The 27316-nt window shown below is 40.0% G+C and overlaps 2 protein-coding genes across 8 annotated transcripts in view; one reads left to right on the top strand and one right to left on the bottom strand.

Annotated features, from left to right (window-relative positions):
- The window catches only part of HIGD1C (HIG1 hypoxia inducible domain family member 1C), a 31145-nt gene extending 10949 nt beyond the window's left edge, over positions 1-20196 (top strand). The window contains exons 2-4 of the mRNA XM_058742797.1: positions 5497-5598; positions 9879-10013; positions 19766-20196. Coding sequence (XP_058598780.1) covers positions 5497-5598; positions 9879-10013; positions 19766-19830 — 302 coding nt within the window. The 3' untranslated portion in view covers positions 19831-20196. The remainder of the gene's footprint in view (positions 1-5496; positions 5599-9878; positions 10014-19765) is intronic.
- Positions 12153-27316, bottom strand: part of SLC11A2 (solute carrier family 11 member 2) — a 54857-nt gene continuing 39693 nt past the window's right edge. For 5 of the 7 annotated variants that reach the window (XM_058742776.1, XM_058742779.1, XM_058742780.1 and 2 more), the window contains one exon: positions 23448-24970. In XM_058742776.1, coding sequence (XP_058598759.1) covers positions 24893-24970 — 78 coding nt within the window. In that variant the 3' untranslated portion in view covers positions 23448-24892. Of the gene's footprint in view, positions 15020-20388; positions 21439-23447; positions 24971-27316 lie in introns of those variants that run through there. The other 2 variants (XR_009265714.1, XR_009265713.1) reach the window with 2 other exon arrangements.

Here is a 27316-nt window from a genome sequence, read left to right as displayed (position 1 = left end):
AGCATGAACGGGGGAGGGTCAGAGAGAGAGGGAGACACAGAATCTGAGACAGGCTCCAGGCTCTGAGCAGTCAGCACAGAGCCCAACGCAGGGCTCGAACTCACATACCGCGAGATCGTGACCTGAGCCGAAGTCGGACGCTTAACCAACTGAGCCACCCAGGCGCCCCCACAATCTTTATTTTTAAATGTTTGTTTATTTTGAGAGAGAGAGAGAGAGAGAGAGAAAGCACAAGCAGAGGAGGGGCAGAGAGAGAAAGAGGGAGAGAGAGGAGAGAGAATCCCAAGGCAGGCTCCATGCTGTCAGCACAGAGCTTGACGTGGGCTTGATCTCATGAACCACGAGATCATGATCTGAGCTGAAATCAAGAGTCAGATACTTAACTGCCTGAGCTACCGGTGCCCCCAACACAATCTATTTAAAAAATTTTTTTCATTACCCCCTGAAAAGCCTCTGTAACCATTAGTAGTCACTCCCTATTTTCCTTCCACTGTCTCACAGCCTCAGGCAACCACTAATCTATTTTATTTTTTAAAATTTATGGTTTTAATTTTATTATTTTTTTATTTTAGAGAGAGTGAGTGAGCATAAGCAGGGGAGAGGTGCAGAGGCAGGAGACACGGGGTGGGGTGGGGGGAGAGAATATTTTAAGCAGGCCCCACACTCAGCATGGAGCCCAATGCAGGACTCAATTCCATGACCCTGGGATTATGACCTGAGCTGAAACCAAGAGTCGGACGCTCAACCAACTGAGCCACCCAGGCAGCTCTCTATTTTCTATCTCTATAGATTTGTTTATTCTGGGTATTTCATAAAAATGGAATCACACAATATATGGTCTTTTATAACAGGCTTCTTTCACTTAGCATGTTTCAAGGCTCATCTATGGTATAGCACATATCAGTACTTCATTTCTTTTTATGGCCAAATAATTTTCCATTGTACAGCTATATCACATTTTCTTTTCTTTTTTTTTTTTGTTAAATATAATTTTATTGTCAAGTTAGCTAACATACAGTGTATACAGTGTGCTCTTGGCTTCAGGAGTAGATTCCCATGATTCATCGCTTCCATACAACACCCAGTGCTCATTCCAACAAAGGGCCCTCCTCAATGCCATCACTCATTTCCCCCTCTCTCCCACCCTTCCCCCTCAACCCTCAAGTTTGTTCTCTGTATTTAAGAGTTTCTTATGGTTTGCCTCCCTCACATTTTATTTTTCCATCAAATGATGGATGTTTGGGTTGTTTCCATTTATTGGCTACTAAGAACAATGATGCTGTGGACATCTGCCCACGAGTTTTTGTGTAGAAATGTGTTTTCATTCCAAATGATTTTTAAAGACAGTATTTTGACCATTTTCCCTCTGACAAAAAAAGAACTATAAAGAATATTTAGTGGGCTTGTTTTTCACAGAGGTATGGGTTAGAAAATCTGAAATGAATTTTTGTGTACTCTAGAATTAAGCAAATAAGTAAATATCCTAAAGATAGTAGGAGCCAGGTCTCTCACAGAGAAAGGTATCACAAATAATGAAAAGGGAAGACTAGAATGAATCCTGTGGAGTTGGGCTGAATTTGGAGATCTTACTACAAACTCATGATTTTAGTATAGATAGATACATAGGAAGAGAAACAGACATAGATATAAATCCTAATTCTGCCTACTGAGAGAGGGCTTAGAAGGAAGGACACTCCAGGAACAATGAGCACTTCTAATGCCTGGAACGTGGTTTCTAAATATCATTCTCGACTAAAATGAATCAGGGCTCCTTAAAGAAGTGGCTGATTTCAGAGCTGGGGCAGAAAAAGTACAAGTTTAGCCTGGAATATCTTGTTATGCCAGGATAGAAAGAAGAATGTTTGAAGAATGATGGGGTCATGTCAATAGGAGTCAATAGAAGCCAGCCTGAAGGGGCTCCCATTAGACAAATCTGGGACAGTTTGACCATCAAAATAAATAACGGTGGTGATGGATAAGCACTGAATAAAATAGAAATTCACGAGACCAAACTGATATAAATAAATGAATAATAGGAAAGAAGGAAAAGCAATTCCTTACATTAGAGTGCCAACTGAAAAATGTAAAAAGAATGATGTATTTAGAAAATTATCATCTGGCAAACATAATATTAATTGATTCAGGCAAGGATCATAAATGGATGCTGAAGTTAATGAGTAAAAGCCTGATACATAACAGTGTATTTGCATAATACTAAAGTATCTCCTCACAAAATACTCATTATGAATAAAGGGAAAAAAGAGGAACTTTACAGTGTAGAAACTGGCGGACCCCACCTTAATCCAAATGCTCAAAACTGTGGCGTGCCAGAGTCAACTCACCCCAACTCAGGGGCAGCACGTCTCTTCCCAACTTTGTGTTCAGTGATGACATAACAGTAGCTTGAAATTGGCCATTTACAAGTGGAAAGTGACAAATATTACAAGTCAGAGCTTCTCTTCCTCTGGATAACCAGCTGTTAGACATTTATCAGCATAACAGTGGATCAGAGTTACTGCCACCAGACGAACTAAGTTATGTGCCTCCGGATACTGCACACCAAGAACACAGCATCACTCTGCCAAAAATGTATAACCACAACCTAATGATGAGAAAGTATCAGCAAAAAACTAAATTGGGAGACATCCTACAAAATAAGTGGCCTGTGTTAGCAAAATATCAGGGTCATGAAAGACAAAAGAAGATTTTGATGGTTAATTTTACATGTCAACTTGACTGGGCTAAGGGATGCCCAGATAGCTGGTAAAACCTTATATCTGGGTGTGTTTGTGAGGGTGTTTCCAGAAGAGATTATTAGCATTTGAGCTGGTAGACCAATAAAGAGCACCCTCGCCAATGCAGCGGAGTATTACCAAATCCACTGAGGGCCTGAACAGGACAAAAAGGCAGAGGAAGGGTGAATGTGTTCTCTGCCTGAGCAGGAACATCCATCTTCTGCCCTCAGACATCACTGCTCCCGGTTCTCAGGCCTTTGGGGTTGGATAAGGACTTACACCATTGCGAGGTTGCAGGTGGCAGATCATGAGACTTCTCAGCTCCCACAACCACGTGAGCCAATTCCTATAGTAAATTTCTTCATATATAAGTATATATACATGAATATATGCATACGGAGATATGCAAGCTCATACATATATATATATATATATATACATACATACATACATGTATGTGTGTGCGTATATGTGTGTAAGTATATATATGTGTATATATATCTCCTGTTGGTTCTGTTTCTCTGGAGAATCTTGACTAATACAACGACTAAGGAAATGTTTCAGATTAGAGGGGGGGATAAAGCGACTTGACAACCAAAGGCAGTATGTAATCCTGATTGAATCTTAGCCTAGAAAAAAAATGTTTGTTATTAAGGTCATCACTGGGACCTTAACTGCTGAAATATGAATAAAATCTTTAGATTATAGTATTATAACAAAACTAGCATCCTGATTTTGACCACGGTACTATGGTTACATAAAAGAATGCCCCACATGCATACAAAAGTTTTTAGGGGTTGGGGCGCATCAGTATATGACTCACTCTCAGATGGGTCTCAGGAAGAAAGGAAGGAAGGGAGAAATCTTCGTTGAGAAAAATGATAAAGCAAATGTGGCTAAATGTTAACAGAAGGCAAGCTGGGTGTCGGACATCCAATTTTTTGTACTATTCTGGGCACTTCTCTGTAAATTCGAAATTACTTAAAAGTTTAAAGCCATAAGGAAAAAACCGTGAACGCTACCTGGTGCTCTGCGCTCATCTTTGTGGATGCAGTCAGAAGGAGACGGTGAGCCAGGACTTTTCCGAGGCCTCGAGCACCCGAAGGCTGCGGGGTCACAACAGAAGCAAAAGCAGCGTCCACCACCGACCCGCCCGGGGAGCCACAGAAGGCTCAGGCTCCTGGCACAGGCGCAGGACAACAGCTCCCTCAGCACCTTCCTGCGCCTATCGGGCTCTCACATTGGCCGGGGGCTTGGTGACGTCAAGTGCTTTACAGCCTGGTGCTCTAGCTGCTCGAGGCTCTGCGGGAGCCTCAGGTGTGAGGGCCTCGCCTCCAGGTGACCCCAGGTGCAGGCTCGTGGCATCTCAGCCAGGGATCTGGGCCGCAGTGGGCGCCCCTTTAGCAAGTGCATATTCTTTTTTCTTTTTAATGTTTGTTTAATTGATTAATTAATTTTTGAGAGACCGAGTGTGAGTGGGGGAAGGGTAGAGAGAGAGGGAGACAGAATCTGAAGCCGACTGCAGGCTCTGAACTGATGGGGGGGGGGGGGGGGCCTGAACCCAGGAACCAGGAGATCATGACCCGAGCTGAAGTGGGAGGCTTAACCGACTGAGCCACCCAGGCGCCCCCAGAGTCGTTAAAGACAAGACTCTCGGCCTCAGATGGCTAACATCCACCCCCGCCCAAGCCCAATGTTGTAACCACGGGCCCACTTTCCTCTTGATTTGGGGTCCTGGTATCAGGTAGTGGGGACTCACAGCCATGGAGAGAAGTTGGGAGCTCCCTGTGAAGGCAGAATTCAGTAAAAGCATCTTCTTCAAAATCCTTAATGTTTCCTTAGTGCTGTCTTCAAAACCCGCAATGTTTGTGGTCCAGGTGGTGTTAGTAAATTTCCAGCGGGGGAGGTGGAAACCTTGGCAATACCAGCTGGCCACGCCCCCCTGGGGCGGGGGCGGGGGCGAGCAGGTTGTTTCTGGGCTTTCTCATGATCAATTCGTAGGAAATTGCACATAAATGTGTCTCAGCCTTTCAAAGCCTGTTCTGATCCACAGCTTCCTGCTCAAGGAGCACTGGGACAGGCAGCAGGTGGTGGGGTACGCCAAAGGTATGGTGCTTCTGCCGCTTACCGGGTTCCATTTTCCGATGAAAGCCGATTTATAGGATGAAGCCATGGTATTTGAATTTTGAGGTAAAAAGAGTGGGTGGTGCAGATAACAGACTGAGGTGCTGCTAAGCCATGTTGATGACTGTGAGTTTCCTCATTCCTGTATAGACAAGGAGGATTATTTCCACTGTGTCAATGATTTTATAGTGCTCTGCACATTCTGAAGAATTGGAATGATCATTCTGCCATCAGCTGTGAATCGGGAAGTAATTCTGCATATGTGGCACTGCCATCATTCTTTAAAATGTTTTGTAAAAGCATTGTCTTCCTGTTTGTGGAAGAAGTTTTGAGATTCCCCATGTTCTCAAATGCTGAGCAGTGAAAGGAGACTGAATAACCCAGTTATGATCTGTGTCTTCATTCTGTATTCACGGAATCTGATTATCATCACTTCTCTTTTTCTTTTACCCCCTACCCCCAAACAAGATGAAAGGATTCCATAATGAAAAGGGTGAAGGAAACAGGACTGTTTATTTCAATGGAGCAAGCAGGCAGATCAAGCAAACTGAAAACACATAATCGACAATGTATTGGGAGAGGGTAAATGGATTTTTAATGATTCACAGCAACCACATTTATCCCCTACTGTTACTAGAGAGAAAAATGTCTTCAGATAACCAGTGGTCAGCAGATGGGGAGGAAAGCCCACTCTCACGACTGATTAGGAAATCCAGAGACTCCCCCTTTGTCCCCGTAGGTAAGTACAAGCCTTGACTGGACACTGGAGAACTGTCTGTAATAATAATAATAATGCCTTACCCAGTATCTTTGAGAATGGAGATGTTTTACATCATTGAACTTTTAAGATAACTGAAGCTAAGCCTCTCTAAGTAGAAGTTAAACTTTCAGAACAGTTTCTAGTAGATGGCAAATCCCCAGTAAATGTTAGCTATTTTTATTACGAAGCTTCAAATCTTACTTAACTCCTCTTCATTCGAGGTCTATCTCGAATTCCTAGTTCCCAGCCACTCTAACTGGAGTTGAATGAACTTTAACACTTCTATGATGACTAGATCATTAGCAGCACCAGTTTATTACATTGAAAGTCTAAGAGTGACTACTGAGATGTGTATGTCTCTTTCTGTTCTAACTCCAACCTTTAAACTCTTGTGCCTGATGTTTATAGATTTTTCTGTCTCTTCCATTAATGTTGAGTGCAATCAAAAACTTCTGCTTCTAGTATTCTGTGGCACCAGAAGCTAGCTACCCAAGTTTAAAAGAACTGTGAGTCAATTCAGAGTAAAGAAGCTCCGAATGAAAAAGCCTAGGCCTACCTACTTGTCTGTACACTTGAGAGCGTGAACTTTGTGATGTTCATGTTCAATGGCCCTTTTTGCTGGTTTCCTGAAGTGTTCCAGATGTTGAGGTTGATGGTTAAATAAACTCTAGATTAAAGAAGTGGTATTATAATTAGACCTGGAGGCTTAGCCAGTTTGTCTTTTCCCGACACAGACTTAATATGCCTACATTTAGAACAAATACTATATGTAAGTGGACTTAGACACACACACACACACACACACAATCTAAACACCAATATTATGTTTTAAAATCTAAGTTTTCTCTTTCTTCTTTTGGATGCTTTAGCTGATGCAAGCATTATTGTATACTGCAGCCACGCCTCTTGCCTGGTGTTCATTTGGTCTGGAAGCTATTAAAATAACTTATTTAAATGAGACTTACATTATGTAAGTTACACTGACATAGGTGATTAATTCCCTAAAACCTCCTGAATAGGTATATCATTGGGTTTCTGTTACCACTGCAAATCTAGCAACCCCGTGTCATTATTCACATATTAAAAAGAATCAAAATTTTACTTTATACTAATATGCTGTTTATACGTTTAATTTCATTTGATTAAAACTTGATAACAGCGCCTACAAGAAATGGAAGCAAATAATGTTATAGTGATTCATCTTCCTTAGCATTTTTAACTGGAAAAACAATTCAAGAACTTGTTGCCACTTGAACAGATCACTATCATGAATAGAGAGATTAATCACTGTGCCCACTGCAAATTAAATAATTTTTCCAGAGACATTTAGGGTGATTAAAGTAGTAAGATAAAAGTGTTTCCAGCTAAATTCAATTACATATAAACTACACAGAGACACTACATGGAAAACAGTAAAGGTTCTGACTTTAATCTCCAAAAGAAACAAAACCAATTTAACTAAGAACAGAGCCTTGATTTGATAAGGGAAGAGAATCAAGTTTTTGCTAGAAAAATAAATGACAAAATCTGAATATATATTATTGAATAGTTTGTTTAGCTATTGTTATTTTAATAATATCTACTATATATTTCCTGCTGCAGGGAGTGAGCTGTGCCGAAAACTCACAAAACATTTGTATTTATCTTCAACAACTTCCATCATTAAATATATCTATAAAGAGATATATTTACATTCCACCAATAAATATTTTTATTGTCTTCAACAACTTCCATCATTAAATATAAGTAGATATATTTCCATTCCATCAATAAATACAATCTATATTGCTTAAAATTATTTTATGATCATTGTTAAGGTCTCTGCACACATTATACATATTGAAACTCCTTGCTATGCTTATAATTTTTTTCGTAGCTATGGCAGTTCTTCCTCTGTTTGGGACATTTGGGTTGTTCAGGTTTTCTTCATACATAGTGTAGCCATAAACATCTTTGTGTCAACTTCTTGACGTTTCTTTTGCTTATTTCCTTGGAGTATGAATTTTTAGGGCAGGAAGTACATCTGATTTAACACCCCTTATTATATATTTCCAGAAATCTTTATAGAGTTGGCTAAACTCACAGAGCTTTCAGCATTGTACCTGTTTCTCAACATGTCTGCCACTATTCTATTATTACTTGTTTTTTGCTGTTTTTGTCATTTTAATTTTGATATCATTTGCTAATCGGCCTACAAAATATACGTGTCAATGCAATTACTCTCTTACTTCCACTTATTAAATGGATTCTGAAAGAATAAATATATCCTCACCCACCTACAGAGGCATACATGTGCCAACATAACTAATCAAAATTTGCTATCCTACATAAATACCAACTGAATTTCCATGTATTAACAACATACAGAAACTGAAATTAAAAACATAACCTCATTTACAGTCACTCCAAAGGCAATGAAATGCTTAGATATATGCTTAACAAAACATACATGCAATCTGTATGCTGAAAATTATAAAATGTTAATGAAAGAATTAAAAAAGGACCTAAATAAACGTAAAGACCACAGGTAGTATTGTGTTCATGGATTGGAAGACTCTCCCCAAATTGATCTACATGTTTGTGTACTTCCCATCAAAATCCCAGTAAGTTTTTTTGTAGATAAGACATGCTTACTCCAAAATTTACATGTAAAGGGGTGCATGGGTGACTTAGTCAGTTGGGCTCTGATTCTTGATTTTGGCTCAGGTCATGATCTCTGGGTTTGTGAGTTTGAACCCCACGTCACTGGCATTCTCTCTCTCTCAAAAATAAATACACTTAAAAAAATTTTTTTTTAGGGACACCTGGGTGGCTCAGTAGGTTAAGCGTCCGACTTTGGCTCAGGTCATGAGCTCACGGTTCATACGTTTGAGTCCCGTGTCAGGCTCTGGGCTGACAGCTCGGAGCCTGGAGCCTGCTTTGGGTTCTGTGTCTCCCTCTCTCTTTGCCCCTCCTCTGCTCACACTCTGTCTCTCTCTCTCTCTCTCTCTCTCAAAAATAAACATTAAAAATTCGTTTTTAAAAATTGTTTTAAAAATAGTTTTAAAAAGTCAATAAAAAATAAAATTTACAAGTAAAGGCAGAAGTCCTAAAGTGGCTAAAACATTAAAAAACAAGGATAAAGTGGGAGAAATCACTCTACCTGATATGGAGGCTTACTACATAGCTACAGTAATCAAGACAGTGTGGTGTTGATGGAGGGACAGATACACAGACCAACAACATAGGAGAGAAAACCCAAAAAATAGACCCATGTTTTCATTATGCAAAAGTTTTCTTTATTCTTATGTCAAAATGGCATTTTGTCCTTATCATTTTCTCTTAAGTCTATTTTACCCTCTTTTAGATGTTACAAATATGCTATTCCTCTTTGTTTTTATTGGTGTTTTTGTTTTGTTTTTACATTTAATTCTAACTCCTGCAGAATTTTTTTTGGAGGGTCTGCTGTGAGATACAAATCCAAATTAGTTCTTTATACCAACAAATTGTACCGATGGAATTTATTAAATAATTACTCCTTTATCTGTTATTTGGTTATTTTGATTTGTCATGAATTCTCAGTGTTCTCACAGTGTTTTAAATCTGTTTCTAGAACATTTCCTATTCAGTTGATTGGTGTTCTGTCTTAGAGCCAATTACATAGGATCTTGGTTGTCACAGCAGCATATTCACCCCTTGACACTGGTAGGGAATACAAAAATATTTGCCCTTCTGGAGTCTCCTAGAGTCATAGTTCTTTTTGGAGTCACACACTTCCTGTGCAAATATTCATACCTTTCCATGTCTCATTACAATTCAAATATCTCATTTTTACAGAAGATCAAAAATGTTCTCATTTTACTAGATTTACCCCTTATTTGATAACAAGTAGACAGGAGTAAAGGCAAACATTCGAAAGCTATGGATGCTGGGATGTTTGTTGTTGGTTCACTCACTGGCTAAAGTGACTTGCCCCAGATAAAAGTCTCTCAGCATGCACAATCTGAAATCATGCCTCAGGAAAAAAGAGAAATTACTACACTCTATGATTCGGGGTTTTCTGGGAAGAGTCAAAAACTGCAAATATTGAATCCATAAATGTTAAGGGTGTCTTTAAAAAATCTGTGGATCAAATCCAGCATGGTTCTTTTTAAAGTATTCTCTGGTATCTTGCCTGCTTATCTTCCAAGTACTGATCCTTTGGACAGTCTTATTCAGCTCTCTAAATGTTGGGGATTCTAGCCTACTATTTACATAACCTCTACTTTTTTCTTTAACAGGAATAGCAGGCTTTATGACTGTGGTGTCCTATGGTCTTTACACGTTAAAGTACAGAAGGGATCAGAAAATGTCCATTCATCTTATTCACATGAGAGTTGCTGCCCAAGGATGTGTTGTAGGAGCTGTGACTCTAGGTAACCTCCTTAATTTGTATCTTGTGCTGTCTTTGTGAGTATTTTTATTTATTTTATTCAATCATATTGGAAAATGAAAATTGGGTTAAGATGATATAATGGAGGAGGAATGGTAAGAAAGACCATGAACTTCACTTGGTTGAAGTTGCTTCCCCATAATAGGCTTAATTTCTTGGTATTTTAAGCACTGAAAGAAAAACAACCAGTAGACAAAAAGTACAAACGTCCAGCTATAAAATAAATAAGTGCTGGGGATGTCATGTACATACTAGTGACTATAGTTCATAATACGGTTTTTGCATATTTGAAAGTTGCTGAGAGTAGAGAGTAGACCTTCAAAGTTCTCATCACAGGAAAAAAATTCTGTAAGTATTCATGGTTACAGACATTAACTAGGCTTACTGTGGTGATCATTACAACATATAGAAATAACAGATCATTGTTGTACACCTGAAACTAATATAATGTTATAGGTCGATTATAACTCAGTTTAAAACAGAGGGGACACCTGGGTAGTTCCGTCACTTGACAGTCTGACCCTTAATTTCGGCTCAGGTCATGATCTCACGTTTTGCGAGATCGAGCCCTACATTGGGCTCTGGACTGAGAGCGTGGCACCTGCTTCGGGTTCTCTCTCTCCCTCTGCCCCTCCCCACTCTCTCCCCACCTCTCTCTCAAGATAAATAAATAAACATTTTTAAAAGGTAGAGAACTAGGTTTTGGGTTCTGTTATCTTGTATTATGAAAGGAGCAGTGAATAGTTTGTACCCTCTATAACCCAACTAAAGCAGTGGTTCTAGATTCCAGCCTTTACTGCTCACCTAAGAGCAGCAGTCATAGTTCTTGGCCTATTCGAACAGCAGATATAATTACTGATGTAGTTTAACTGGGAAGAATACATTTTTTGGAGCCCACAATCTCCACATCTGTTCTCCTTTTAGTCCCGGTCTGAACAATAGGCAACCCTTTTTTAATCAGTCTATAAATTAGGCTATACTTAACATAGTGCAATCCAAAGAACAGGTGTAAAATTATCTGGTTAATTCCAGTTATATCAACAGCTAAACCAGATAGCTCTAACAAGAAATCTACTTTGGGGATCTAAATTATCTTTTTTTTTTTTTTTTTTTGGTCTACATTAATGAGAACAAGTTACAATGTTCTTAGTTCTCTTTCATGCTGTGCAGAGTAGAATCAGCCTAAGAGTAGGTCTAGGATTATGAAATGAGCAGTGTGGGGATTGTGTATAGGGAGTTATATGGTAATTATCTTACTACCATGAGCTGTGATACACAGGTGTTAACAAAATACAAGAAGCCTCACTACAAAGTTACAATGCTCATTTTCATCATTTAGCAAACATTTATTAAGCTCTTGCTATGTGCAAAGCACTGCACTGGTCTAGAGATACAGAGGTAAGACTCAGTCCCTACCCTCAAACAGTTTAGTCTCCTTAGGAAGAGACACCAACAACAGAAGACCATATAAACTCACAGATGCTATGACAGAGATAGCACAGGTTGTTGCTATGGAAGCACAAGCAGAAAGGAGGGGCATTTAACTAGGGCTGAGAGTCCAGGAGAGGCTTCCCTAAGGATTAAACCATATGAAGGGTGCCTGGGTGGTTCAGTCAGTTAAGCATCCAACTTCAGCTCAGGTCACGATCTCGCAGTTCGTGAATTTGAGCCCTGCATCGGGCTCTGTGCTGACAGCTCAGAGCCTAAAGCCTGCCTCAGATTCTGTATCTTTCTCTCTCTCTGCCCTTCCCCCGCTCACACTCTGTCTCTCAAAAATAAATAAACATTAAAAAAAAATGAAAAGTAGATGTGGGGGCACGTGGGTGGCTCAGTCAGTTGAGCGCCCAACTTTGGCTTAGGTCATGATCTTGCAGTTTGAGTTCAAGCCCCACATGGGGCTGTCAGCACAGAGCAAGATTTGGATCCTCTGTCCCCCTCTCTCTGCTCCTCCCCCGCTTGCACTCTCCCAATAAATAAATATATATATATATATATATATATATATATATATATATATATATATATATATTTTTTTTTTTTTTTTATTCAAATGGTCTTTATTTTCCTATCTGGCGTTTCTAGCAAAAAGCCAGATAGATATAAATAAATATTTTTTTTAAAAAAGTAGATGTAAAGTGAGAGAAGCAAGAAAAATCTGAAAGCTACAAGGATGGGCTGAACACATAGGATAGACTGGAACCCTTGTGGGTTTCTCACCATCTCTAAGCCTCTGAATTCGATGATGGGAGTGACAGAGGGAAAAATGATGCCCTTCATCTTGGAGATAAACATGAACCTAGCCAAGGAGTCAGAAAAGGTGAAGGAGGAAATTAAGCAGGTCCACAGTAGATGCATTCCTAGTTGTTGCCCCATGCCAACAAAGTGGACCAGCAGATAAGCAAACATGTGCTGCCTTCCAAGAAAAAAATGAATTTAGCTGCTGCTTCACTTCTGTCCTCTAAACCTTATGCAAAGTGTTTCTTCTGCAATAACTCAGGGAATAAACGGAAAGGAATTCTGGAAATGTAGTTATAGTTTAGCTTAAGTTGACACAACACAAACTTACCACTAGGCCTTGTCAACCTGGCATCCATGTACATCTCTTTTAATACACTTAACTTTCAAATAAAGACAATGGCAAAATCAACCATCCATTGTATAACCAAAAACATGCTAATTCTGTCCCAAAAGAGGATACAAAAATCCTTTTACCCATCTTTGGGTGGTGTTGATTTGTCTCTGAATAGAGTCACATTCCCGTTTGATATCCTGTAACCTAAATCCTGAAATGTAAGATTAAGTATTATTAACACTTTTTACATTAGATGGTAGATAAATGGAAGTAGCAAATAGAAAAAAAAAATAATGTATATACAAATGTATTCATATCAAAATAAGCAAGAAATAGTCCCATCAGACTTTGTTTCTACAACTGGCCGGATGGTCATGGCTGGTATTATAACTATGTTCTTCCACTAGTCATTTCTCACTCACTTTGCCTTCAGCAAGCACCTTGGCTATTCGTGGTTATTTGACTAGAATGGTGACCCACACCTTCATTCCTAAATGGTCTCGGTCCTTAGCCAGTCTGCTTGTATTGGGTATAGTTTTCCACGGTCTTTAATCACAGGACATGGGAGTACTAAAAAATGCCCAGAAGATACATGCATTCCACACATACCACCTTACCTTACCATTATATAGTAGTACCGTAATCTCCCCTTGATAGATCAGATCAATGTAATGGATTAACGTGCTGTCCTGTGCAATGGAGCGATGATCAAAGTCCTTGCAGACCAGATTATGGCATAGTCTGGAGAATTCAGGCAGCCCTGAGACTGAATAGTGAAAGTATACTCTTGGCCCAACCGGGTGAAAGCAAAATGCTTTTGGTAGTTTTTATTGAAAGCTCTAGAGAATAAAGCAATCAACCAGATTAACAGCTGCGAATCAAACAGCAAAGATGCTTGTATTGATAGGCTCTAGCAATGAAACCACACCTGGACAACAGCTGCAATTAGAGTGATCATCTGATTAAGTTTATAGAAATCCATTATCATTCTCCAAGAGCCATCTGTCTTCTAGCCAAAGAGGCAAATTGAATTGGTATGTGGAGGAATCCCCACCCTAGCATCTTTAAAGTCCTTGATGAGGGCACTAATCTCCACAGTCCATCTAGGAATGCAGTACTGCTTTGGTTTACTCTTTTGGTAGATACAGGCAAGTAGAACGGCTTACAGTTGGCTTTCCCCACCATAATAGCCCTTACACCCCAGGTCAGGGAACTGATGTGAGGATTCTGACAGTTGCTGAGTATGGCCCTTCCAGTTACACCTTCCAGAACTGGGGAAATGACAATCCAAATGACATATGGATTTAGGGGCCCACCAGGCCAACTGCAAAACGGACCCACAGCAAAACTCCACTGACCACCTGACCTTCATAAACTCCTAGCTTGACTGGTAGACTGCCCTAATTCTCCAGGCATTCGTATCAATTCAGAGCCAGTGTTTCATAATCTCACAAATGTGATCATTTGCCATTCCTTATGCATAGGCATCTTAGTGAATGGCCACAGATCTGTTCATAGTATTTACTTTTTGGCCGTGTTAACAGCATCTTTTCTTAAGGAGATCTGACTTCTCCTTTATTCAAGGGACTCTGGGTCTGTGAAGTGACTCAAATCTGGGAATTGGTTGGGGGCCCATGGCTGTCTACTGTGATGACTCAAGTTAAACTTTTATTCACCAAACCTAGAGCTTTTCTGCTTCAATGTTGCCCACCACTTTCAACTCTAGGGACACCATAATCAATTAGACAATGCCAAAGGTCTTTGTGGCTTAGCCTATTCTGATTACTGTTTAGTCTTTGCTGCCCATTACAGTAATCACACTTTCCTCGTCTTTGTCAATTAAATGGTGCTCCTTGACCCCTGCTTCTCAGGATCCCACCGTCTCCACTGAATTCAGGAAGCTTAGCAGTTTCCACCGTCATTTCTGGCTTACAGAAGATAGTTGCCACGGAACTCTCCAAGGATGCCAGGACTCCCTTCACAAATGTGTTTTCCCCAGCCTTGGTGAAGCGAGTAGATATATTTAGGGGGTGAATGAGCAGGATAAATCTACCTTAACATTCCAATCTCCCTAAGCCTTTGGATACCTTCCCAAATGTCAGGGTTTCTTAGTCTCGGCACTACTGACATTTTGGACTAATTGCTCTGTGGAGGGCTGTCTTGTGCATTACGGGATGTTTAGCAGCATCCCTGGCCCCTACCCTCTAGATGCCAATAGCACCTACCCACCCCCAGAGTGACAACCAAAAATAGCTACAGAAATTGCCAGATTTCCCTGGGCAATAACATTGCCCCAGTAAAGAAGAATCACTGCCAGTACAGAATCACTGCTGTACCTTACAATTATACCAAGAAAGCTCTGGCATTGCAACTTCATTTAGTGGAGATTACCTTTCAGTCCAAGTTTCAGTCATTCTCTGAAAGGAGTGGAAAGGGGTCTCGGTCAGATACAGGGATTTAAGGACTCCCTGTCACTGAAATCTGCCCACGTATCCCCATCTTAATTTTCAGGGTCCCACTCTTTCCAAAGCAATGCCCTAACTTTGACAAAAGAGACTCTGTGAGGGTGGGAATTTTGTGATTGTAGTGATTAGCCACTCACAGGATAAGTCCCTGTGTTGTGTTTTTCAAAAATATCAGCCTCACAGCTACAGGAGTTGAGTTTCTTTCTGGGAAGTCATAAAGCTTTCAGGTCCCCTCATCGGATTTTAAACGAGGAGTTAAAAGCCCTGAGCCCATCATTTTGTTTTCCCGAGTTCTCCAGCACACTTAGAAGAAACCAACCTAATTATACTTCTCTTTTCCACTAAATGTTCTATGACAGTAAATACTTGATCACCCAAAGCCCTTGTTTTCTACAGGCACCTGATTAAGGGTATCTTATCTATAGGCGACAGTCTTTAAAAAATGCTTTGCTAGCATGCCATGGGCTGCTAGCATTGTCTTTACTACTGGAAAAAATGGCCATTAATATCTTTAAATCTCATCACACCAGAGAACCAATTCGAGATGACCCAGAACCTATTCGGAGGACCTGTACTCATGGTAACGTTCCTCTGGAAGCTTCTGATACCAAAATCTGTATCAGTCAGGGTTCAACCAGAGAAGTAAAACTATGAGTAGTGATATATACAGAGGGAATTATAGAAACATGACCCTAACCAACTTTGGGAGCTGGTTAAACAGTCCATGTGAGGCTGTTGCTTATGTTCCTAATACCGGAGCCTAAATTTAGCCAGGCAGCAGTTGGGAAGGAAAAATAAACTGGAATCTGCAAGGAAGAGCTGGAACCCACAGAGAAATAGAAACCTGAGCCAGTCTCTAACTGACTCCAACTTCGATCATGGTGTGACCTGTAGGAGAAGCTGGAGCCGTCTATCATGGAGCTAATCCACTGGCCTTGTAGCCAAAGAAGCTAAAGGAGGAGCTCCAGAAGGAGCTGAACAATCTGTGGGTCTGACAGCTGCCCAGCAACGGCAAGGTGAGCCAGCAGATAAACAACACGCACAAGCTGTAACAGCGCCTAGTAACCCTGCACCGAGCCTTCCAAGTGTGAAAAGAATACAGAAGCTATACTGCTTCAATTTTACCTTCAAATCTCCAGCAAAATGTCTCTTGTGAGCCAAGCTAACTCAGAAAAAATGCAGGGATGGGAATTACAGTTTAGCTAACCTGATAGAGAACAAATCCCCAATAGATCTACATGGCTGCGAGCTGAGAAGTCAACGAGATGAAGTGAGCCAGTGAAAGATTTAAACAGGGGAGTAACGTAGTCAGAATGCCAGCTCAGAAAGATGCCTGCCTTATCAAAGCTCAAAAACAGGCAATATGAAACTGTTTGTTTAAACAGATGGTCACACTATAAAGACAAGGAAAAAAACCTGTTACCATAAAAGTCAGAACGGTGGTTATCTATGGAAAAGAGAGCGAGATACAGCCAGGCTTCTAGGATGCTTGCTATATTCTATTTCTTGACCCACAAATACAAGTATTCAGTCTACAACTGTTTGTTAATCTAGTCGTTTAAACTGTGTCTACTGTTTTCCATGCATATTATATTTCACCATGAAAAAAAATGTGAAAAGGAAAAAGAAAATGATTAGAGATGACTGGCAAAGGAGGGGAGAAAATAAAGACAGAGAGGCCAATGAGATGATGAACTGGGTCTGAATTAAAGCAGTAATGGTGAAAACGGGAGGAGATGGAGTCTACGAACATTGAGAACTCAGCAACTAAGTGCGTGGGAAAAGGAAGGAAGGAGGAGTCCAGGATGATTCCTAGGTTTCTGGTTTGGGCAATCCGATATAAGATGGGCCTTTCACTAATGTAAAAAATGAAGCAGAACAGGGTTGGTAGGAGAGTAAGTCCAGTAAGTACTGGACAAAACAATAATAGCTAATAGTTAATGAGTGTTTATGATGTGGAACCCACTCTAATTGCTTTATATATCACTACCTCACTTAACCTTTTTTTGTAAGTAAATTTTATATTATTATTATTTTCATTCCAGTATAACATACAGTGTTATGTTAGTTTCAGGTGTATAATATAGTGATTTAATCCTAATAAATACCTCTTTACACCACCTGGTGTACTGTAATACAATTCAATACTGATCCCAACCACTGCAGCTCACCTTAGATGCCACAGGTTTAAGGACATGGTTCCCGAAGGGACTGCTGTTACTTCAGACACCAGCCATTGGGGGTTCCCAGGCCACCTGCCCTTCTGACCAACTAGCGACAAATTCAGGGGTTCCCAAGACTCCTTCAGGTTTGATATTTCACTAGAACAACTTGTGAACTCAGGAAAGCTCTATACTTACAATTACAGTTTTATTACAAAGTATACAGATCAGAAGCAGCCCAACGAAACACATAGGGTATAGGTCTGGGAGGGTCCCAAACTCAAAGCTTCTGTACCCTCTCCCTGTGGAATGCCACCCTTCCAGCACATCAGTGTGTTTACCAACCAAGAGACTCTACGGAGCTTCAGTACCCAGAGTTTTTATTGTGGCTTCGTTACATAGGCACCATTGATTGAATCACTGGCCCTATGACACAACTCAGTCTCCAGTCCTGTTCCCCTCCTGGAGGTCTAGTCACATAGTTGGCCTTCCTGGCATGACTAGCCATATCCTGAAGTTATCTAGGAGCCCATCATGGATCACACCATTAACGTAAACTCCAGTATGATCCAAGAGGCTCATGAATAACAAAGATACTCCCATACCTGGTAAATTCCAAGCATTTTAGAAGCTCTATGCCATGAACTGTGGACGAAGACCAAAGTCTTTATTAAACAATACCCTATGAAGTAGGTACTGTTATAATCCCATTTACAGATAAGGAAATTGAGGCTTAGAGAGGAAAACTTTCTTGCTCACAATCACGGGGGCTCTCTACTCCAGGGCCTGAACTCTTAATTCTGTATTATACTGACTGAGGTACCTGTGGCAGATGTCTCTAAATTAGAGTACTCATACCCTAAGAGATGTAGAAGGAGATCCGTGGGTATGTAGGAAGAATATATTTCTATCTTAAAAACAAAAAGCTTTGGGGCGCCTGGGTGGCTCAGTCGATTGAGCGTCCGACTTTGGCTCAGGTCATGATCTCACACCTCGTGAGTTCGAGCCCCGTGTCAGGCTCTGTGCTGAGAGCTTGGAGCCTGCAGCCTGCTTCAGATTCTGTGCCTCCCTCTCTCTCTGCCCCAACCCACTCACATTCTGTCTCTGTCTCTCTCAAAAATAAACAAACATCAAAAAAAATAAAATAAAAATTAAAAAAATTTAAAAAACCAAAAAACTTTACTAATAGACACACTGACCAATAGTACATTTATATAAGTTTATAAATAAATGAACATTTTGAGGAGCAAGCTCAAATTACTGATTTGTGCACAATTTAAAAGTCTGGCAGCCACCTACCCATGTATGTGGAAATGCCGTATAGTATAATGAATATAAGTCTCATGTTCAGAAGAGAGATCTAATAACTTGCTTACCAGTGAAGCAACAGGTATGAGTGAGGCGACAAAAGAGTTGAGATTGGAACTCCAGGGAACACCAACATTTAAAAGGTAGGCATGAGGTAAGAATTATCTGTGTCTAATAAGCATAGGGAAATGAGTTCTAGAAGTCTCTCTGCATTGGAGAATGTTATTTCCCTAGATACGACAATGATTCAGGTAGGCATATTTTTGCCTTGGATCTTATGCATCTATGATAGTTACACTCCTGTTTCGTTAGAAAATTGTGCAGACAGCTGCCTCACGTGGCTACCATGTTGAGATGAGAACAACTAACTTACTGACCTCTTATTCTCTGTGCGCTCTTTGAAGATATTAACAAGAGGTGTAAGAAAGCAGAAGAAAATGGAGGATTTAGATTAGACAATCTACTAGATATCTGAAGCCTTGATAATTGATACGGGTGGGAATGGGAGCTGAGCGGACTCCTTAACTTGCTTTGGGTATGAACATTTGCTGACATCCCCACAATTCAACGAAAGCACTCTATTCCACACGCTATTTCCCCTGACTCCTTACCCTTTTCTGCATGGCCCTAGGACCTCATCCTGGTGAAAGACCCACATCTATGTCATCTGCCTAAACTCACAGCTAATTTACCCACTAGACTGTAATCCCCTAGAAGCAGTTTTGCTTCTCTTGAGATGCTGAGTACAAGCAGACACTGAATAGAGGTTTGCTAAGTTGAGGTGTCTACTATTTCTATTTTATTATCTAGCCAAATCTCCCCACTCTCTCTTTTTCACCAATATTTTAAAATTCAAATTTTAGGATGACATAGTAACATTATAAATTCAGATTTAGATTTGTACTGATCTTAATGGGCTCTAACTTTTTTGGGCTTCTTTTTCTGGAGCCACTTATATAATCTAAGCCAAAAGTTAGTGAGATGGAAGGCATTTGTTTGTTTTTAAAGTAAGGGATAACGGGGCCCCTGGCTGGCTTAGTCAGTAGAGCATGTGACTCTTGATCTTGGTGTTGTGAGTTCAAGCCCATCATTGGGTGTAGAGGTCACTTAAAAAAAAAAAAAGGCACCTAAACTGAGGGACAGTTTTGGAAAAATACAAGCAGAATACAATAAATTCAGTGTTTGTTTCCCATAGATACCGTATTGATGTCTATCTTTTTGTTTCTAGGTGTTCTCTATTCTATGTATAAGGATTACATTAGACCTCGATTCTTCAATGTGTCCAAAAAATGAAGCTACATACATACAAGACAAGAAGGCTTCTGAAAACTATTTATTCTGAAGAATAAATTTTCAGTATGTAGTAAATTATACTGCAAAAGTATGAGACAGGATTCGCATAGCCTTGTATAGCAAGTCTCAATTGTTTATGTTGATTTTCAAATCAAGAGTCATAGTCAACTCAAAAATATCCTTGTTGTCTTTCAGAACCTAGGACATGATTTTCTGACTTTTAGAATTTTTATTTTCTAGTTAGTGGCAAAAAATAATCTATATTACATCAAACCAATCTGAAAATTAGGAGTTAGTTATATAATGGCTACAGAAAAATTATCTATACCTGTATTAAATGTGACGGTCTAGCCTGGGTGGCTCAGTCGGTTAAGTGTCCAACTTCAGCTCAGGTCATGATCTCGCAGTTTGTGGGTTCAAGCCCCACGTCGGGCTCTGGGCTGACAGCTCAGAGCCTGGAGCCTGTTTCGGATTCTGTGTGTGTGTGTCTCACTCTTGCTGTCCCTCCTCTGCTCACTCTCTCTCTCTCAAAATAAATAAATAAACCTTAAAAAAAAATGATGCTCCATTCATTGTTTAATTCTCTCCAAATAGGGCAAGGTAATTAAAGCTTTCATAAATTCCTTTTGAGAATGGGAAACAATTACATCAGAGGAGAATGGCCATGTTGTTATTTAAATTTGGTTTACCATTGTGTGCTTCCCTCTTATCTCAAAATTTGACTATTTTGCCACAAACATAAATTTTTAACATTTAAATGTCTGTGTATTCATTTTTATACTTGAAAGCATTTCTAGGAGTACAAAGGTGAATTGCTAAAAAAAAAAATCCCTTTTCCCCAGATGACAACTGTAGGGGTGAAAGGAATTAGTCCAGTGCTATTGTTAATCTGGTATGACACTCGAAAACACAGAAATCAAAACAGACATTAAATGTTAATTACACCTGTGACCTGAAACTCCTCTACAACTGCCCTAAGGCTCTAAAAAATTAACTATACTGTTGAAGTCATTACATCTGTGACTCAGATCTACCTTCTAAGACTCCAAGCCTGGGGAGAAAGGGAAAAAAAAAAAAAAAAAAAAAAAGCAAAACCAGAAACAAACAAATGAAAAAAGCATTCACTGAAAAAAAATCAAGAATGCATTATAAAGTTATCTGTGGTGGTTATTTCCTTTTCTTTGATGTCTCCTACGGTGGAGAGTTCATCTGAAAGGAAGGTGAAGTCTAGTATTTGGGAAAAGAAACAATGTCGGAATATCTGAAATTAAGTCTGCAGTCTAGGCATTAACCCCCACTGTTCTGTGTATTAATTGGCACAGGCAATTATTTTTAAAATTGTCATTTGTACCTGTCATGGGGCTCTCCTAGTTCCACCAACAAGTATACATACTTTGGGCAACATTGTCCTCTGGGGAAAATAGGCAAGGCAAGAATCCAACGACTTTATTCCACTAAATAGTCCTGCAGCTGGATCTAATATGTTGCATGGAGGTCAGGGAGATTGAGAACAGCAGGCATAGAAATGTCACCCTTCGTGTTGATTCCACAATGGAGAAGTACTTCTATTCAGGGTCCTGGAAAGATTCCATTCTCTCAATGTATACTCTGCATTAAAAATAGACTTAAGTGTTTAATTAGAAATGGGCTTTTTTCATAACACCCAACAGGTTCCAGAATTTTGTAATTTTACTGAGAGCTGAATATATTTATTGCTTGAAAGAGAAATGCAAAGTATTTATTCACCAAGAATAGCTATGCATGAGAACTCACAAACTGTATTTAAATTAACGTGTAAAATCATCTGTGTAGAAAAGAAGCAGGATGCTCATTTATCCACTTTAGCTTGGGTTAAGAAGAGGGGGTCACTGCAGGGACCCTACATATAGGTGAAATACAGTACCCGAATGAAAACAACACTTCTGGGGCAAAACTTTGGAGGCTTGATATCATAATGTTTAAAGTTGAGAAGGCTTTTTTCATTAACTACTGAAACCCCTAATGCCTCACTTGCTAAACTATTTCATTTGCCTCAATATGCTCTGCCTTTTATTTTTTTTAATTAAAAAAATTTTTTTTCAACATTTATATATTTTTGAGAGACGGAGCACAAGCAGGGAGGGCAGAGAGAGAGGGAGACACAGAATCCCAAGCAGGCTTCAGGCTCTGAGCTGTCAGTACAGAGCCCAACATGGGGCTCGAACCCATGAACTGTGAGATCATGACCTGAACCAAAACTGACTGACTGCCTTTTATATTAGGTGGACATGTGGTTAGGTAGCAGCAGCTGCCCAGTAACTATTATTTAGTTGTATTTTTTTTGACATTCTGGATATTCATTGTCAGAGCATCCTCTTATAAATTGACTCCATAATGTTAAACCTGAGGAACTGAGTGAGTGTATGCTTCTAGGTTTATCTTACGATTGAATATGTTAATAGCTATAAAAGCATATAATATAAAATCCAGATTTGTAAATATAAATTAGAGAATGATTAAAAGTTCTAACTTAGAAAAAAAGTTTACCCAAGACTCATTCTTTAGAAATCAGTCTCCTCTACTGATCTTGGTGTGACTGTTTATCAACTTTTCAGATTACAGGAGTTGTATGACTTGATGGATAAATTTATAAACATTTTTTTCAATTTATTTTTATTTTAAGTAGCTTCCACACCAACATGGGGCTTGAACTCATAACCTGAGATCAAGAGTTGCATGTTCTACCGACTGAGTGGGCCAGGTGCCCCAAACTTAAAAGCTTTTGTAAACTCCAGTCTGTTCCATTAATGTACAGCCATAGGATGGAGATGAGAGCTAGACTCCCCCAAGTACTTAGTCTCTGTATAACCAAGCACTTCATCTTTTTATGAGTGGCAAAACAGAATTTTGTAACCTTTTTCTTCTTTCTTCTAACACTCTCTGGTCATGAAACTAACTACCTGAGAAAATGAATTTCCAAGAGAGGCAGGAAAATCCAAATTGGTTCATCTAGAGTTGCTATCTGTGTATAAAGAATATAAAATACTGTGGGGCAGCTGACTGGCTCAGTCAAACAGCATGTGACTCTTGATCTTGGGGTCATGAGTTCAAGTCCATGTTGGGTGTAGAGATTACTTAAATAAATAAAATGTCTTAAAAAAAATCTAAAATACTGAAACTCATTTAAAAAACCTCTTTTTCGGGGCGCCTGGGTGGCGCAGTCGGTTAAGCGTCCGACTTCAGCCAGGTCACGATCTCGCGGTCCGTGAGTTCGAGCCCCGCGTCAGGCTCTGGGCTGATGGCTCGGAGCCTGGAGCCTGTTTCCGATTCTGTGTCTCCCTCTCTCTCTGCCCCTCCCCCGTTCATGCTCTGTCTCTCTCTGTCCCAAAAATAAATAAAAAGCGTTGAAAAAAAAAAAATTTAAAAAAAAAAAAAAACTGAGAACAAACTGAGGGTTGACGGGGGGTGGGAGGGAGGGGAGGGGAGGGGGGGTGATGGGTATTGAGGAGGGCACTTGTTGGGATCAGCACTGGGTGTTGTATGGAAACCAATTTGACAATAAATTTCATATATTGAAAAAAATAAATAAAATAAAATAAAATAAAATAAAATAAAATAAAATAAAATAAAATAAAAAAGACAGAGAGGTCAGATATTTCACTTTTAAGCTGAAAGAGGAAAATGATGCTCAAAGTCATACAAAAGCTGCAGGGTTTGCAAACTCAATGTCTTTGGGGCTAGAAGGAAACGAATCGAAGAAGTGTGTGCCACCCTGAAGTCCATTAAAACGGACTAGCCACCATCCAGTTCCAGCCAACTGCAATTCCATGCAGGAATGTAAGCCCAGTGTGGCCAATCTTCTTTTCAATCAGATAATTATGCAACATTTTTCCAATTTTTAAATATTAACTTTTTTTATTATAAAAATCTTAAAGAAAAAAGTCCTGGTTAAGAAGAGGGGTCAAAAAAAGTCTATCACCCACATGTAGGCAGGCAGTTTATGACATGAGAACTAGTCGTCCATGTCCTGGTCTAGTTCTGCTCTCGTATTACTTGATATAAATATCTTAAATAAAATGCTTAGCATTCAAGGAAATTCAACACTAGAAATAGTAACCATTCCTGGAAATAGACTTTGGACCTAGAAATGGTGTCTGTGGAGTTTTAGTGGGGAAAAATGGGAAGAAAAGACATGGAAGAACTCTACAAACGTTAGAAAGAAAACAAGTAACCTCCATCATTTTCTGTTTGGGACTTACAAAGTTAAATGTTAGAAGGTTCTTCTTTTTATACCTAAAGCTTGAATGCTAGAATGGGCTGAGTTACGATGTCACATGGAAAACTGATCATTGGTTCGAGTATGGTTTCTGAATCTTCTGATGAGGTATTAAGCTCTTCGGGAAATACCACCATACCTCTGACAAGATTTCAAGAAAAGCAACAAAGAATAATAATTGCAAAGCACACAATATAACCAGGATAAATCTGCTGAAAAGAAGAACTGTTTCCTTTAGAAATGATGTGCTGCTAGTCAGTAGTCGCTAAGGGTCTGGTTAAAACTGAAATCGAATTTAACTAGCCATAGTCAAGTGTCACTTTAAAAGGCAAGTCAATTTGACCAGATCATTCCGAAAAAGAGCATTACTCCCTTTCCTCTCTCACTTGTGACCCAGAGAAAACAAATATCTGATTTATCTATAGCTTTTAAAAAAATAAGAAAGACCTATCAATTTCACATAACCTTAAAACTCTACCCAAACTGACATGTTCAGGTTTACATAAATATATACACATATATATTTTTTAAATTCCAGAGGTCAAGACACAAGCCCATAGGGGTGTGTGGCCACCGTGGGCCAATCATGTCACTCTGGCTACTGTAGGACCATCGTGAGGTGGGTGGGTCTCTGTCCTACACTTAGAGCTGGCAGCTTTTAACACCCTTCCCATGAGGAAATCTTTGACTTTTGTTCAAAACATCTGAACAAAACTCACCTCTGAACTAACAGAGATATGTTAACAGGACACCTGGCACAAAAGGACTAAGACAAAGTGGTTCTTAAACAGTCTCTCAGGCTGTCAGTCATCTAGACACAAGTGAGTCAGCATCCACGGTGTTGAGAAGGTAGAGTTCAGGCTGAGCTGTCAGTCCCAGATGGTACTAAGGACAAAAAAATGAAACAGGGTTAGACTGATGTGCAAGTATTTGTTATTATTTTTTTATGTCTATTTCTGAGAGACGGAGTGCACACGTGAGCGGGGGAAGGGGAGAGGCAGAGATGGGGACAGAGGATCTGAAGTGAGCTCCATGCTGACAACAGAGAGCCGGAGAGCTGGAGAGCCAGATGCGGGGCTCAAACTCACAAACTGATCATGACCTGAATGGAAGTCAGGCGCTTAGCCAACTGAGCCACCCAGGCAGCCCTGATTTACGAGTATTTAAATACTGAAACTGGCACACGAGCACCTATAATCAGCAGCCTTTTTTCAGTACTGCTATATTTTTGTTTCCGAAAAGAAATGGCTTACAGAAACGGTTTACATAAAATACTAGTTTGGAGCTGAATGAAATAGTTAAGAACTGGGATAATGCCAAGTGCCCTCATGAAATCTGCACTTTGACTATTCTTGTGACACACTTGTTCCAGAGGGGTGCTTGCTGGCGACAAGGACGAGAGCAAACAAACACTCTGAGCACTTTTGTATTCTAGTACTGTGTTTTAGAAATCAAATAAGCTCTAAGTAATTCAAATAAATACTAGAATCAAATACTAATTCTAACTCTTGAGCTCACTCTAACTCCTAAACCCAGTATCCAGGCCCCATGATCTTCTGGCACCTGAGCCAATTCTTCCCCTAAAAAAAAAGAAAATAGCACGTGCTAAGAGTGACAGGGAGATGACCTGAGTCGCAAAAGTTTGTCAGGCTGAATCAAATCACTTGGACTGCTATCAAAACACATTGCTGGGGCGCCTGGGTGGCTCACTTGGAGAAGCGTCAGACTCTTAATTTCGGCTCAGGTCATGATCCCAGCATCGTGGGGTCAAGCCCCGTTTTGGGCTCCATGCTGAGTGTAGAACCTGCTTGAGATTCTCTCTCTCTCTCTCTCTCTCTCTCTCTCTCTCTCTCTCTTCCTCTGCCCCTATCCTCTGCTCTCTCCAAAATAAATAACATGGAAAAAAAAACAACAACAACAAATATTGCCAAACCACCTTCCTGGAAACATGAATCCCTATGGATTGTGTTGAGATCTTTGAAGTTGTCGTTTACTCTTTTTCTCTCCTCTGCATACCATCATGAGATAATCACTGAATCTCACTTTAGCCCTACTGTTATTACTTAGGGCTTTAGGAATGTTATCACCCCTTGGCATCAACAACCTGTGAGTTAAGGCAGAATGTAGACTATGAATCCACAGGAGGAAAATATTCCTATTATAGCACAGTGGAAAAGGCACCAGAGTCGAGTTCAAGCTCCAACTCTGCCGCTTCCTGTGACCTTGAGCAAGTTCATGTATCCTTTTTGGAGCCTTATCCTACTTATTTGTAAAATGGGAATAAATGCTACATTTGAAAATGCCAAGTACGCTGATAGGCTGTGTTAGTCTTCAACAAATATGATTTTTTAATGTTTATTTTTTAATGTTTGTTTGTTTGTTCATTTATAGAGGCAGAGAGAGAGAATCCCAAGCAGGTTCTGCATTCTCAGTATAGAACCGGTTGCAGGGCTCGAGCCCACGAACCGTGAGATCATGACCTGAGCTGAGATCAAGAGTCGGATGCTTAACTGACTGAGCCACCCAGGCACCTCGACAAACAGAATTTTTTAACACATTACAAATTGCCCTGTATACCTCACAAGCTTCTGATGACCCCGTGGACACCAAATGAACCCCCAAATAAAATTATTCTAGGCATAGTGAGCTAGGAAATTACTAACACTGGCCTTAGGGCAGAGAAACAGCTCTTCAGACAAGCCTCCTTATTCATTTCAGGGTCTTCCATTTCAGGTTTTAGTAACCAAGAGCAACTGTCAGATACACTATAAATTCATTGCTGCCTTTTCACAAGATTGCTGAGCTGGTGGGCTTCCTCATTACGTAATAAGCAAGAGTTGCCTTATTAGTCCTGTGATTCCCAGACTCTTAGAGGACTTGTTAGGGTTCCTTCACTGGAGGAGTCTGTCATATTGTTGGGAGACACTGAGAAGTGGCGCGGAACGGCACAGGAATAGGCTAACTGCTGTCACAGGGGCAGAGAGGTAATGCAAATAAATGAGTAAGCTTCATAGTTCTTAGCTACTCCTGGGGTAGGATCAGAGAGGGCCCTGTCCGCCTTCTGTGCCCACCAAAAAGCATTCAAAGTTGTTCCAAATTTAACACAGTCCAAGCAAAATTAGTCTGTCAGTTGGCTAGAGTACAAATCTCTCACTAATCAGAGTATCAAGCGAGATGCTCTGACGTGTTCCTGTAATGCCAGACACCAAAGCTTGGCGTCTTAACCTGGCA

This window comes from Neofelis nebulosa, chromosome 8 (assembly GCF_028018385.1).
Source record: "Neofelis nebulosa isolate mNeoNeb1 chromosome 8, mNeoNeb1.pri, whole genome shotgun sequence".
Classification (NCBI taxonomy): domain Eukaryota; kingdom Metazoa; phylum Chordata; class Mammalia; order Carnivora; family Felidae; genus Neofelis; species Neofelis nebulosa.
The sequence above is the reverse complement of the archived record's forward strand: the minus strand, read 5'-3'. Positions and strand labels throughout refer to the sequence as shown.